The 14,689-nt window shown below is 44.1% G+C and overlaps 1 protein-coding gene across 2 annotated transcripts in view; it reads left to right on the top strand.

Moving 5' to 3' along the window:
• Window positions 1–951: 951 nt before the first annotated feature.
• The window catches only part of LOC119181214 (tyrosine-protein kinase SYK), a 381,065-nt gene continuing 367,327 nt past the window's right edge, over window positions 952–14,689 (top strand). For both annotated transcript variants that reach the window (XM_075882940.1, XM_075882939.1), the window contains exon 1: window positions 952–1,019. In XM_075882940.1, coding sequence (XP_075739055.1) covers window positions 1,009–1,019 — 11 coding nt within the window. In that variant the 5' untranslated portion in view covers window positions 952–1,008. The remainder of the gene's footprint in view (window positions 1,020–14,689) is intronic.

The following is a 14,689-nucleotide window of genomic DNA, read 5'->3' as shown; positions in this document are numbered from 1 at the left end:
TCTGGAAAACGTGCTAACAAACGTGAAGGACAAACTTCTCAAAGACAAGTTCTTTGGTGTCATGAACAAGTCTTCCTAGTGCAGACTGTGACCTCGTGTAAAACGGCAAGACGAGAATTTTTTCAAGACGCCTGAAGGAACACTGGTATGATGTTACAAAAGTGTACTTTAAAGCTTTTACCCAATATGCTGCGTGAAAAGTACACAATATTGACTCCGCCTGTGCGCATGTGTACGCTACTGAAATAAATATAGCCTCGCGACTTCATCTCGAGTGATTACTAATCCAAACTACGCAATGGCGTCACCCTTCTGTTTTCTCAGGATATTTGTGTCGTCTATTTGCGCGCAAATAGTCACTTCCTCGTTTTTTTTTTATTGCTTCATTTTAAAGAAGTCGCCCATACGGAACCCGCAACGTATGTTATTTTTTAAGCGTTTTGGCAATGTCTTCTGACCAGACGAGACTTCGTCGAACTCTTCAGAACAATCAACCACCTCTGTGAAGACACGTCATCCCGATTTGTATTAAGGAGGAATCAACTACCTCTTTAGCAAGTACTATTAGCCGAGACAATGTTTACACTTATTTATGACTGTTTCTTATGTTGGCGCTACCTTGCCGTTTTGGAGCTGCTTTGATCTCTGGCAGCATGTCGCGACTCAGTCGTGTGATTTGACTTGGCGATTCTTCGTACATCGATATGCCCACGTGGTTTACCGAGCGGCCCCCCAGAAAGAGCGAGAGAAGCCCGCCACCCTTTTGCTGGGAGGTTCACTGAAGATAGTGAGGGGGCGGCGTTTTAAAGGATCCTCGGCCGGAGAGCCCGGATTGATCGCGAGAGTGGGAGTAACGGTGGTGGTGCTGCGCGCGCTTTTTGCCAGCGTTGCTAGGCGGCGGCGTGGCTTGCAGCGACACCGCGCGGTCCGGACTGGCGTCGTTGTGGACGACGCCGGCGGCGCACCACGCGCGAGATCGGCGGAGCGCAGCCCGGGACTTGTCGCGCCATGACCATCCGGTGAGTCCGGGGACACGCCCGAAAGAGACAACGCCCTTCTCGGGCAACGCTGCTCCGCGTCTCGGGAACGGCGCGCGAGGATCACAGCTACGGAGGGGTTGCCCGCCACGAGCCGCGCGTCCTGTTTGTTATTTTGCAGGGGAGAGGGCTTAACTCGCCGGTTACCGGCTCAGGATGTGACGCCCCTTTACGGGAAGCGGGGAAGGATGACCCGCGATCCGCGGTGTCGGACGTCCGGCACGCGGAGGACCCGCAACGTTCGGGAGAAGGAACCTCGCGCGCCGTTGCCATTGCATGTTCATCGCACGTGCGGTTCGCGCGTCGTAACTATCACAACAAAACGTTCCTAAACAAACATCTATTTGTGAGTGCAACGAGAATGCACGAATAGACCATAGTACGTGCTTGGCACTTCTCAGTGAAGACAATACATTTAGCGAAGGTCTATGCTACCTAGCGTTCAAATTATCAGTCGCCAGTGCTTTGTTCTTTGATGCGTGTCGCAACAGCAATCTCGCACGTGCGACGATAACGCGTGCGTTATGCATAGCACGTTGATGATACCGGAGTCTCACGTGACCCCTGTGGTTCCGCGCCTTGACGAACTGTGGTCTTTTGAAAAAATACATGAGAGACAGCGTCCGCGAAAGCATCCAGAATTAAGGGTGAGACTGGGCCGCTGATTTGCTGACTTTGTTTTCGTGCATCGTTTCATTTATTTGTCTCGTGGTATAACGCTACAGTGAATAATTTTACCACTTACGGTACCGATTCACGCGCAAGTCTATTGACGTCACGCAATTGTTCAGAAGTGACCAAGCAGCAATTTTTCTAGCTTTTTTCTGCTTGCGGGTTTGTGGGAAGGAGCCGATTGATTTACGGAACTACTATGTTCCTTCGCGCGCTCACCAAAGGAAGCTCGCTCGCTACATTGTTCGAGTTCGTTTCTCTACAAGTCCTTCCTCTTACAGGAAGTCTGTCTTTGCAGGTTGTGAGGATGCTCTTTCTTGTAACCCTTGTTTTCTTCGAGTTGCGTTGCATCGTTGTGTTTCGCACAATATGCACCGGCTAGTCCAGCATCGTGTTTCATTCGTGGTCTACCCTGTGCCATCGTCGTCGTTGTAGGAGCAGCACAGCAGGCATAACGCAAATCATGTGACCGCAATTGAAACTAAGCAAAGAAACGAACTCGGTGAAATAAATCTCCTCAGTGAAGCGGAACTTCGACACAGTCTGAATGCGAGTCACAGAATTTCCTGGCTCTCCAAGTACACTTTCAAAATAAAGCGTAAGCGTCCGCATGCCGAGTGTAGCGATGTGTATTCACGACCTGGCTAGCCTATTACATGCACTCGCCCGCTTACAGCCTTACTCTTCAAGGGTATCAGTGGTGTGAAACTGGCTGAATTTTTGCTTCTTTTTTTATGTTGCGGAGTGGCGCCAGTGCATTACGACGTCCGAGAGCTAGAAGCACTTCATTGTACAACTGCGTAACTCGGCGTCAACTCATTTTCCGAGTTTAAAAAACCTAACCGCTTTCCCCAAGCGTTGAATGTTGAAAACTCGGTACGCGCGTTTAGTTACATGAGAAGGTTGCAACAACGAGCCACTTCGGTAATTGCTTTATGCATGACGAAATAGCGCTCGCGCTCTCCTGATTTCGCGGCTTTTCGCCGCAAAAGTGCGAGATTGCAGCGACAAGGTTAATGCGGGCCTCGCTAAAAGACCACATGAGGAAATGAGTACGTTTTAACCCGTGTGCTTCTGGGGCCATGCCTAGTAATAGAAATAACACCTCCGGCGTCCTCTTCACTTAATCAAGTGAACGTGTCCTGCACTCTGAAAACTGCCTGTGCCGTCAGCGTCCCACCGCCGTGCCATTTACCTGTAAATGAATAGCGGCACTTCGCGCGAAGAATCCAGGTGTACTAATTGAACCATGTTTCGATTGAACCAGCCTTCGGCTATTTTGTATATTCACGAGAGTAACGCTGTCAAGACCTGTTACGACACGCTATCACATTTGGTACTTTAAATAGTGGTGAACTGAAAGAGCAGCTGACTCGCCATAGCTTAATACGTATAGGTGTCGCAAGGGCATGTGTTCGACTCCTGGCCATGATGAATGCGTTTCGAGAAGAGAGAAATGTAAATAATAACGGTGTGCGTAAGTTATGTGCACGTTAAAAAAACCCAACGGTGTCAAACTTTACGGAACGAAGATCTATATACGGCGCCTTTTGTAATCATGTCGTGGTTTCGGGACGTCAAAGCCAAACGTTTATTATGCTCTATAAACTGGTTTTGTAGCCGTTGCTCGCTATTCGGTTGACTTTTTTCAAGAACGCTCAAGAATTGCAGGCACTAAAAGAAAACTGAGGTCAAGCGTTTAATAAATGTGGTGAAGGGACGTGTGAAAAAATTGAAGGACACTTGAGCCTCACCTTCAAGAGTAATAACGATAGCGTTGTTGGACCTCGTGCAAATTTCCTTCTGAACTGCTCACCTGCTTCAATTCTTGGTGCTCGTCTCTGCCATGCCGTGAGGACACGAAAGTATCACTGAATACCCATTGCCAGCACACTTGAAATAGGTGCGCGCTACGCCGCAATCACTTCTTTTACAAATAAGCGAAGGGCTCACTATGCGTCCGTAGGGCAACACGCGAACCTACAGAGTTGTTCACTTTTTTTATGATTCTGCTGCTAATGATGTTTAAATATGTATGAGAGCTTCGTAATGTGTGAACATTTAAAACAACCGCTCGTTGCTCAATTAACGTCTTCCAACTCCTGGCGTCGTTCTACGCTTCTGCCACGCAATATATCATGCGTTGAGGAGGCTCGTTTACAACTTGGCATTGATATACGGTCCGTTGCTAAAGCATTTTCAACAAATGTCGTGGCTCTGTGGTATACCACCTGCTTGCCATGTAGCCGGCCTGCGTTCGATCCTCCCTTGGATGTGGAAATTGTTACTATTTCTTTTATTTCCATCTTCCTCAATGTTTTGTTCGTGCAAAAAATGATACTTTGCTCATAACCAACCACGCTAGCACTGAAGCCGACGCAGGAATTTCTGTGAAACGAGGTATCTAATGAACATGCCTCTATAACGCGAAAAGTGATGGATGCCTCCACAATATTGCACTACTTGGGGTTCTTCATGCGTATAAGTAGTCTATTTACACGGTGCTTATAGTATTTCACTTTCATCGAAATGTAATCATCATGGTCGGGATCGAAGCGGGGTCATTCGGATCAACGGCCGCAGACCACTGGACCACCGCCATGGCCAAAAGTCTAGTGCCTACGAAACATGACGCTTGAAAAGAAGCGTGAAGATTTTATAGCAAGGTTACCGGGGTTTCCGGCTTACTGCAAATGAGGCTTACGAGAGCATTTTATAACACTGAAAACGGAGATGATGAAATATGCATGTTATGAAGCCCGCGCAGCCATACTATAGACATAAAGGTGGCCACGTTTGTTTATGGAGGGGTGATGTACCTCGTTAATGGGCTTTTAACTAAATGAAACATGCAAGAGGGCGATCAGGTCGCAGAAGACTTATTACGGTACCCTGAGAGTGTTTATACTTTTCTTGTTTGCATACTTGTCGATTACCATTACATGATGTGCGGTGTCGAGAGAGCAAAAAACATGAAGGCAGAAGAGCAATAGACTTATGAGATACACTACGTTGCGAAGTTGAATATTGAGCAATATGCCAGGTTTTACGCCTTAGGTATCTCTCATGTATCAGACGTGCCCTATTCATGTCTGCAGTCGGCCGGGCTGGTGTAGCAATTACGGTGCTCCAATGCACACTGAAAGACCACAGGTTCGATCCTAGACGTGCCGGTGGCATTTGAATGGAGGCGAAATGCGGGTGTCTAGGTTATCTGTGATCTGGGTTAAACGTTATCTCGGTTCAACGTGATCCGTATACTCTGGATCACGTTGAAAAATACCGGATGGTCACGTTTTTTTTTTTTTGTTCTCCACTACGACGTTCCTGGTATCGTTGCTTCGGCTTGCTAGACACAAGGTATTATATAGAGCGATGTCTTCAGAAATAACATTAGTTATCCTGGTTGCTGTAGTACGGGTCGCAATCGCACCCGCAACCTTGTTTAGCACTGCAACTACGTTCCTAATATTCTATGTAATGCGGTTAGTCTTCTCGGAGAAGCTGTTTGAATATATGAAACTGCCTGTGCCTCCTCTATTTTTTAAATGCCGACTAGATGCGCCTGATTGGGCCGTTCACAACCCTCTCCTCTAGCCCTTCCCTGCTCTCGTACATTGCCGAGCCTTCGTGTGCCATTTACAGTTAAGCGGGACACAACGTATCAGTATAACTTCCATAAAATGAGACCTCCCCATCCCTTCAATATTTCCGCGCAGAAAGCTGTCACGCATTGCCTTGTTGCATAAACCGTATCATCACTCTGCACTACGTCATCACCTCATCCCTGAACCATGTTATCTATCCCACCACACAGACCATCGTCATAAGGTCAGACTCGCTTCACGTAATACTGCGCACTTTTGTCATTCATTTCTGCCACGAACCTTTCTTGAGTGAAATGGCCTTCCCGAGGACGTTGTGAACATTTTTCATCATGAATAGTTCCGTGATTCCGTAGTGAGCATTGTGTACTCTGGCTTTTTTCTAAACTCACTTGAAGTTCACATTTTTCTTCTTTGTTTTATATGCGTTTAGTTTTATTCCTTTGTGTTATTGCATTTTTTGTGTGTTTTTTTTTTGCTTTCTTGTGCCAAAGTGTTGCTACCACTTCCCCTCTGCAATATCTCTGGCCCAGCGGGGGTATAATAAAATTAAATGAAATGTAGCGCCTTACGACGGAAATCATACGAAATAATTTTTGTTCAGTTGTGTACAAACCGGTGGGGCGGCGTATTGTATTCCTCATGTTCATATCGTTCTTCTTGTGTGGTTTTTAGAGGGAAAATAAGAGAAAAGTGAGCCCCGTAAGTGTCTGCATCAGGGTGCGACACCTCAACAATAGCTCACAAGGGATGGGTGTACGGAGGGATTAAAGGGTAGGGTTGAAAGGTATATAGAGAGAGAAGAAGGAGAGAGCGAAGCGCAGGGACAGCGAGCGACGGAAGTAAAGAGGAGATAGGAAATTCGGACACGGTCGCAGGATTCCGAGGACGGGGCACCACTCGACTAGAGCTCTTGTCGGCGTCAGGAGATGGCGTAGGGTGAGCCCAGTTGGCCAGAGCTGCGTTGACGCAGGAGATCATGAGGGCGCAAAACCGGTCGGTGCGAAGTCCAGCGAGTGTAACGCTGCCTCTATAACAAATACGGTGTTTTGAATCAGCATATCTCCCACCGTTCGTGGCGCTATGCGGGCAACCAATCGGGGAAGTGTCACTGCAACTCACTACACGCCCTGACCTTTAGGAGTGCTGCGATGTGGCGGTGGCATTGGTTCGAGCAACAAAATAGAAACATGAAGGAACAAATCTTACAGTGTATATTACTGGAGATGGGAACACATCTGTCGCATCTCCGGCGCTCATACCCATGAAAGCAGCCGTACTCAACATGTAGCATCGCACCATGACCACTCCTTGAACTAAGGCTGACCGACGGCTCCCGCTGAGGACCGTGCGCTTTCATTGACATTGAAAGAAATAAAGGAGGCGTTGGTAACTGCAGAAAGTAGATTTACCAGCCAATTCCCCCTTCTATACTTCGCTAAAATAAAGGGAGGGTTCAAAAGATTGTTTTCGCGCATGACAAAAACATGTATGCCCGTAGGCCTAAATAATTTTAGTTTATTCATTTATTAAAACAATGAAAATGTGGGAGATCAGGGTAAAAAGCTGGTACAATCAGCTTGAGGAGGTCCTGGTCACTCTGCACTTGTTACAGCGTGAACGGTGGTAACGAACAACGTACGAAAAGAAAGGAAAATTGAAATGCACACATAATCAATGGGACACGATGAGACATTAAAAAATAAAGTAGAAGGGGTTTCTGCGATGATGATGGTCAAAGCTTTCTTTCTTTTAAATTGAAGGAACCGATAAAGAGGTTGCTTCGCTGCCCAGAGGCGGTCAGCGGGGATCCCATTTGATGCCGCGGCCTCCAATGCATGTGAGATGACCCGGCGTTGTTGAGCTGAGTGGGTGGTACACAGGAAAGACTGCCACGTAACTACTGTTTCACTTCTAGCTGCTCATTTGCCACGAGCAGTTGCCGCTTCAAATGATGCGTTCTAGTTGAATTCATATCCACATTAAGGATGTCTTGCGGAAACCAGAAAACTAACGTGTTTCGGTTAACGCTGACTAGTTCTTAAATCACTTATCTATGACTGTGCTTGCCGACCGGCATCCGGCTGCGTACTACGAACAGAAAAAAAGCTCTTTCAGTATTTTTCTTGAGTACTTAGGACGTCTGTAACTCTTGTTAAAGAGGCATGTGCTCTCTCTTCGGAGGTCATTATAATCGCGTTAGAGTTGCGGGTCCAAAAAGACAGTTTAGGCATTAATACAAGTGTCATGTATTCAAACTAACTGAAATGTGCAAACCTTTAAAAAAAGAAGCAAGCAAGTACAGTGCCAACACTGGCAAAAAAAAACGTAATTACGGCTATGAGAACCCATTGCAATGATGCGAGCGCGTTTACAGGTCGGGGAAGAATACAAGTGCAAGCCATGATTATGGTTACTGAAAACACAACGTTTTTATAGAAGGCCACGAGTACGTTTGCTAAGTGAATGTGAACTGGTGCTAGGATACGTATTATAACGTTGTACGAACGGATGAATAATAGTTTAATGCATTTATATATTATTGTTTCGACACACAATAATTAGTGACCGCGTGCCCGTTTCAAAAGGTACAACACTCCCTCCTCCTTTTCCCCAAAGTGTCGATTTCATAGCTCTTGACAAAGAATATCAGCTTTTAATTTCAACGTGCCTATACCACGACTATAACACTCGTCGTGAAAATGAAAACCTGCGTGTCCAGAGGAGATCAGTATGATCTTGTAGATTGCTAACTATTTCTCAATGCCTACTACCCCAGAAATGACAGCACGTTTCGTCGCCTAGCATATCCCTATGTGTTGGGCCTTAGCTATACTATATAAACATTGATATCTGCACAGAATTACAATCACACGCATACATATCCATAAACGTACATGAAGCTTCCCAATAGTGTTTAGTTTTGTAAATCACCAACTAGAAAGCTTTCCCACAGCGCAGCGCACAGACCCTGCCTTGCCACGAGCTGAGAAGGTGGTTCTCCTCCCAGGCTCATTCCACCGTGTAAATGTAGCACTACGTTCGTAATCTGTCCTTCTAATAGCAACGGAAGGCTCCGGGGGAATCGCGATAATAACCGCATCAATGATACGTCAATGATTGCACATACAATCTCGCTCAATATATGTATACACTCCCTCCAGTATCCACGACAGGAACACGTGCTCCTGTTGGTGGTTATTATAGAATCTGTGACGTCAGAGGAGGACGTCCATCACAAGCACCCGTCGGAAGCGGGGTGCGCGCCGCTATGGTGAAGCATCAACGCATAGCTTTTTGAACTTCCTCCGCTCGGGCTGTCGGAAGCCATCGGATATTCACAAGTGACAGGCGCCGTTCTGAGCCTTTCCGCGTTTCCATATTGCGGTTTTCGCTGGCAAGCGCGCATGGTGTAAATTTGCGTCAGGACTTATGCAGATGAATTTAGGGTATTCAGAGCTTTTGCACTTTCTCATACGTTATCTCGCGTACGGCGTTTGATCCCTCAAAAACAAACAAATTATCAATTCTCTGCCTTGCCTATACGATCATCCTAGCGATAGGTCTTAAGAAATCACCATTACTTAATTTAAACCAAGAGTTTACCTTCACGTATGTGTTTTGTTTGTTTTTTATTCCACCTAACACAGCCGATATCTCTTTTTAGGAATAAGCGTCATTTTAAGCACAACTACTTCATCTTGTAGACTGTGTATAGTGAAAGGAATGGACTTGTTTTTACTTGCAAGGATTCCACGAAAGAATTTTCTACGTGCTGCATACTCTGCCTGCTTTCATATTCCCTTCTTTTTTGTATGCTGTTTTCAGTTTCGAAAAGCATGCACAAAGACGTGTCGAAAGCACATTATATATTTATTGCATTCTTACCATCAAGATCTGCACTGTAAAGCTATTTCTATATATGTACAGAGAGCAAGCGACGGAATAAAATTTCTCGTTCTTACACACTGCCGCATATTTTATACAAATACGGTGGCAGATATTTTATACAGTATATATTAGCGTATAAGCCACCTAGTTTCCTTTAACCTTGAGTTTTCAGTTTCAACGTGATGTTTACGAAATATGTTCGCAGTTCTCATCTCGCTTACAATGCATGGCAGCTTATTAGCTCGAGCTTCTTTGTCATGCTTGCTTCACTGACGAGTTTTTATAGGATCCTGAGATGAATAAACAATGTGTAATGGCCGCCAAGTTACGTTTAAGTTACGTTACCACACTTTTACACAACTTGAGTTTTGGTTCCCACCTCAGGTTTACTTTATAAACACCACATAGCACGTTTTGTGTGGGATTGTTAAAGGCCGAATGAACACTTGAACAAGTATACTTGTGGTCACGGTAAATCTGGTGGTCCTTACAGTTTGGGTATATGCTTTTCAGAAATCAAGATTGCGAAGAAATTTTTCATGACAAATGTTCACTGTTATTGTGAATTGTGGACAAGTACGCAGTCTTGTTGAATTGCTATCTTATTGAATGATCTCAAATTAAGATTACTGAAAGGGGACGTACGCTCAAAAGTTATACTTTTATCCTGAAACAATATGAAAGAAACTAGGCCTGCAATGTTAGCAAGCAAAAAAAAATATTATGGGAACCGCTGAAATTTTTACTGATAGCGCAAAGCAACAGGTGCCGGGCTTTCTTTTCTTTTCACACCTTTCCATTAGTCATTTGCTTTTCTATTGAACACTGAGAAAACATCCTCCAAATTAAGTTGTTAAATCAACCAATCCACAGTGATTTTAAACAGGACAGCTTGCGTTTAGAAGACTACTACTGACGGATACCGACCACGAATGCGTACATGATGACGTTCGTAGATTGACATGTTCGTGAATAGCAGTGACAAGTATGCCAAGAATACTTATGGTAGTCGTTATCTCTTTTGCACCATCAATACTGAAGAAAAAAAAAGAGGAAACCTTGGATGCACCTATGATGAATGAAGGCAGAGGTTCCACCTTCCTTACCATGGTGCTGCCATGGTCGCCTTGTGGATCAATGAAAAGTATCGATGTCATCGATAGCTGGCCGGACGGGGACCCACGAAACATTAAAGCTCTTTCTCGGTGACCACTTTTATATCGGCTTTCCATCAACTGCCTAATGGCTTCTTGGTCGTCTAAGCCTCGTCGTTGGTTCCGTACATTGGTGAGAACCCTGTTAACCAGGAGGCTATGTCCTCCAACGTCCCGCCTGCCTTCGGAGTATCTCGTTGGCATACTTCGAGCGAAGATAACGTCAGTTGGGGCTGTTGATTTTGTGGGGCATCATTGCCCATAAAAAAGATGAGTCATTACAGAAACAGGGCATATGCCATGGCATTACTATTCAGGGGTAGCCTGAATGCATGTCTGCATAAGCTTACCAGCCTTGCAAGAAGATCACGGGTGGTTCACCCCAATAAGCTTAACTTTGTTTACATTTTCACGGGCGCATACTTTGCCTGAACATCGATAAAAAGAAATCGTAACGCAATGCCTATTCACACATCACGGATTCATACAAAACGTTTTTGATAATCATGTCTTCGCAATCTACAATCGGTCGTTGCACTTGTGTAAAGACATACGCCTCGAGATGGTCAATATGTTGTCCGAGTCAGATTTCCAGTTTGCCCCAATGAAGTCTAAGATTTTCGCGTTTTCCCGCGGGGAACAAAATAGAAGCAGCCGACCTCAATCCACACCCGCGAAAAATTACCTTATATCAGTTGAATACTACCACTACTGTTGACGAATGAATTAGGCATTGCAGGCACCAGTTATAACGTCAAACGTGGTTGAGTAGCTGGCATAAATTTTATGTTTACTTTTTATTCATACGAAAACCTTACCTTGCGTTCTGTATGAACATTTATTGCCCATTGTTAAAGCTTTTCTCGTATTAAAAATTGAATCAGTGACTAATAGCATGCATTATATTGAAAGAGCGTGTAAACTATCCGTCTGATGAGCTCACTTTAAATTACTGCCGTTTTGGTCTTGCGTCTGCGCAGGGTCACAACACGTAAGAAATCATTGAGATTCCGAACTAGATGAATTTGCACAGCCCAGAGCGTGTTCATCTGTCACAGCCTATGCCCGTTAGTGACAGAAGATGTAAGGGCCACCTTATTAAGAGCATATCATATGGTGGTATATGCAATGGCTTCTGCAAAGAAGTACTGCTGGGACCCACAAGATAGCGGGAAAAGCCACCATCATCAGCCTTACTACGACCACTGCAGGGCAAATGCCTCTCCCATGATCCGCCAATCAAACTGGTCTTGTGCTTGCTGTTGCCACGTTATACCTACGAACTTTTTAATGTCATCGGTCCACCTAACTTTCTGTCTCCCTTTCGTGTATTTGCCTTCTCTGTGAGTCCAGTCAGTTACCCATAATGACCAGTGGTTATCCTGGCTACGTTCAACTTGCCTTGCCCATGTCCATTTCCTTTTCTTCATTTCAACTATGATAACCTTAGCCCCTGTTTGCTCCTTGGCCCCCTCTGCTCTCTTCTTGTCTCATAAGAGGGTGAGCAAAAATAATGAAAAAACTATTTTTTTGTTTTTCTGTTATTTGAAATCTGCAACCTTTTCTGAACTAGAATCAGTCGCTTGTTTCCCTTAGTGCGATTTTTTTTCTCAAAAAATGGCATATTTCAAAACTGCAGCGGCGGCCTGTCATGCTTCATTTATACGTAGAAAGGTATTCTTTGCAGTGTAAAGTACTATAGTCATATTTAGAAGTTCCAGTTTGCAAGATGGAATGCATTTCGCACATTCACGAAAAAAATGTCCCAGAAATGCGAAAACAAAAAAGAGCAGAGGCATGAAGCTTTCTGTTGGGAAATCTATATCTTGTCCGAGAGGTCTTACTGGTGTCATCAATGGCAAGCACAAAAACTAGTATCATTGGGCCAATAAAAGAAATACGTCCAATTATGAGGACATGCGAAAAGTGGTCTGGTCCACATAAGAATACCCATCAATCCCACAGTCATTGCTCAAAGGATGCCAAACCTGCAACTGGCTCATCCAGAATTGCTTGCTAAATGCCTGCTTGAGAAAACTCAAAAACATTCCGAGTCGTTGTATTGTCGTGTGGGAGCGCACTCTAAAAGAAATGTTTTCCTCTGGCACCAAACACTGTAAATATACACTATTAATGCTGTGTCCACTTTCATTGATGGCAATATAGCCTATGTGAATGTTCGGATCTATTTTAAAATTTCGCTAGGGCAGTGCACAGTGGATGACTTACGCACCCTTGAACTCTGTCGACAGTACTGTGCTGAAACGTGTGCAAAGCAGGCGACAAAGGAGGCTCGCCAGACAAGATGTTTGAATACAGTGTATAAAAATTGATATTGGTGATGAGTCTCTGGCTGGTGCCTATTCAGCGGAATCATCAAAATGCTGTTATGCTGTTGTGCTTTGGAAATGATGCACATTTTCTACGTTAAATGCCATCATCTCAAAACATGCTTTTACTTATGTTCTCTGTTCTCAGAACCCACAGTACCTATAATTATGAATTTCAGTGAGTAATTAGGTAACGTAATTGCGAATACGCTGATACATAATTACTGTTGTGTGAGAAAGTTCTCTTCTCAACACATCCAATAGCTCTTATTGATCGATAATTAGGTACCTTAAGAAAAATATTCACAAAAAGTGAGCATTACAACTTTCAGCGCTAAATTTGCCTCATTGAAAGGAGGAATGGTGTATAATAACGATAGTAAACTAATTTATGTACCACTTATGATTAGGGAGAAAAGGGTTCATAAGCTTTGTCTAAAATACATGGTGGGTATAGGGCTTAACCTGTTTTCTTAAGGCCACGTCTATCCATATCTTTTCCAACACTGGCGGCATCGTCCTGAACTCTCTTTGTAAGCCTCCAGGCTTACCCCGTATCTATAGCTAAGTACCGGCACTATGCAGCTGGTATATACTTTCCTTTTTAGGGTTACTGGCCGATTACCATTCATGATTGGCGAATGCTTTCCGAATGTGATCCACCCCATCCTTATTCTTGTAGTTATTTCACTGTCATGATTTGGCTCCACGGTTACTGCCTGTCCTCAGTAGACATGTTTCTTTACAACTTCCAGAGTCTTTCCACCTATCGGAAAGTGCTGTTTTCTGCATAGACTGTTGTTGCACATTACTTTATTTTTGTGCATAATAAATTTCAAACCTGCCCCTCTCCTTTCCGTGTTCAGTTCAGTAATCATGAGTGGTGAGAAGGAAAGTACAGGAAATCAGAGTTTCGCTTCACAATAGATTCGAGGCTCTAAACGAAGTAACCGACTTCAGCGTCGACACAATGAACGCTAATTTTATTAGTATCATAAAGAGTGTACAATAAAAGTCCGCTGTACTATCACTAGACAGAACACTGGCAAACTATACCAGGAGACTAAAAATCTCATTAGCAGGTCTCGATTGAGTGAAATGCCTTCTCGCAATCTAATAAACCTAAGTATAGGGGTTGGTTGTATCATGCGCCTTTCTCTATTACCTGATTGACAGTACGAATATAGTTCTTGGTGGAGTGGCCTGTATGCAATCCTGCTTGGTTCATCAGTTAGTTGAACTCTAATGTTGCCTTAATTTGATTAGCCACTGTTCTTGTAACTAGTTTGTAGACAACGAACAATAAGCTGACTATAGGCCATAATTTTTTGAATCCTTGACGTTTCGTTCTTAAAGATTAACATGATATTGGCGTCCTTTCAACATTCTGGAGCCCTTCCCGTCAAGAGACACTTCTTATATAAAGTGGCCACTTTTTACAACACAATTTATTTACCACCTTATCCTAACCAGTGGTTTTGCCTCTTTGCATTCCTTGGGGGCTTTCATTACTTCTCCTGTCGTTACTTGTAGGATGCTGAATTCATCTGGGCTACTATTGCTTCTTGCATCATCCTAGTTGTTTCGGCTTATGTACAGCTCTCTGTAGATCTCCTCCGTTACCTCAACTATCCTATCTCTATTGGTTATGACATTGCTTTCCTTCTCCCTCTGTGTATACATCCAATTTTTGCCTATGCACAAGTTTGCCTTTGCACCTTTTAGACTTCCACCGATTTTTTAAAGCCTGCTTAATTCTCTCCATGTTATCCCTTCTAATGTGGACTGTCTTGTGTCTATTGATTCACTTTGAAAGATCCACTAGCTCTATATGGTCGGTTGCATTTGAGGGTTTCATGGTTTGTCGCCTCTGAATTAGATTTTTAGTATCCTGAGACAGTTTGTCGGTGTTCTGTCTGGTGACTGTACAGCCGACTTTTATTGAACACTCTTTAAAATACTAATGAAGTTACCGTTCATTGTGTCAACGTTGACGTCGG

Source organism: Rhipicephalus microplus, unplaced genomic scaffold (genome assembly GCF_043290135.1).
Source record: "Rhipicephalus microplus isolate Deutch F79 unplaced genomic scaffold, USDA_Rmic scaffold_14, whole genome shotgun sequence".
Lineage (NCBI taxonomy): Eukaryota > Metazoa > Arthropoda > Arachnida > Ixodida > Ixodidae > Rhipicephalus > Rhipicephalus microplus.
This window is presented reverse-complemented; position numbering and strand designations above follow the sequence as displayed.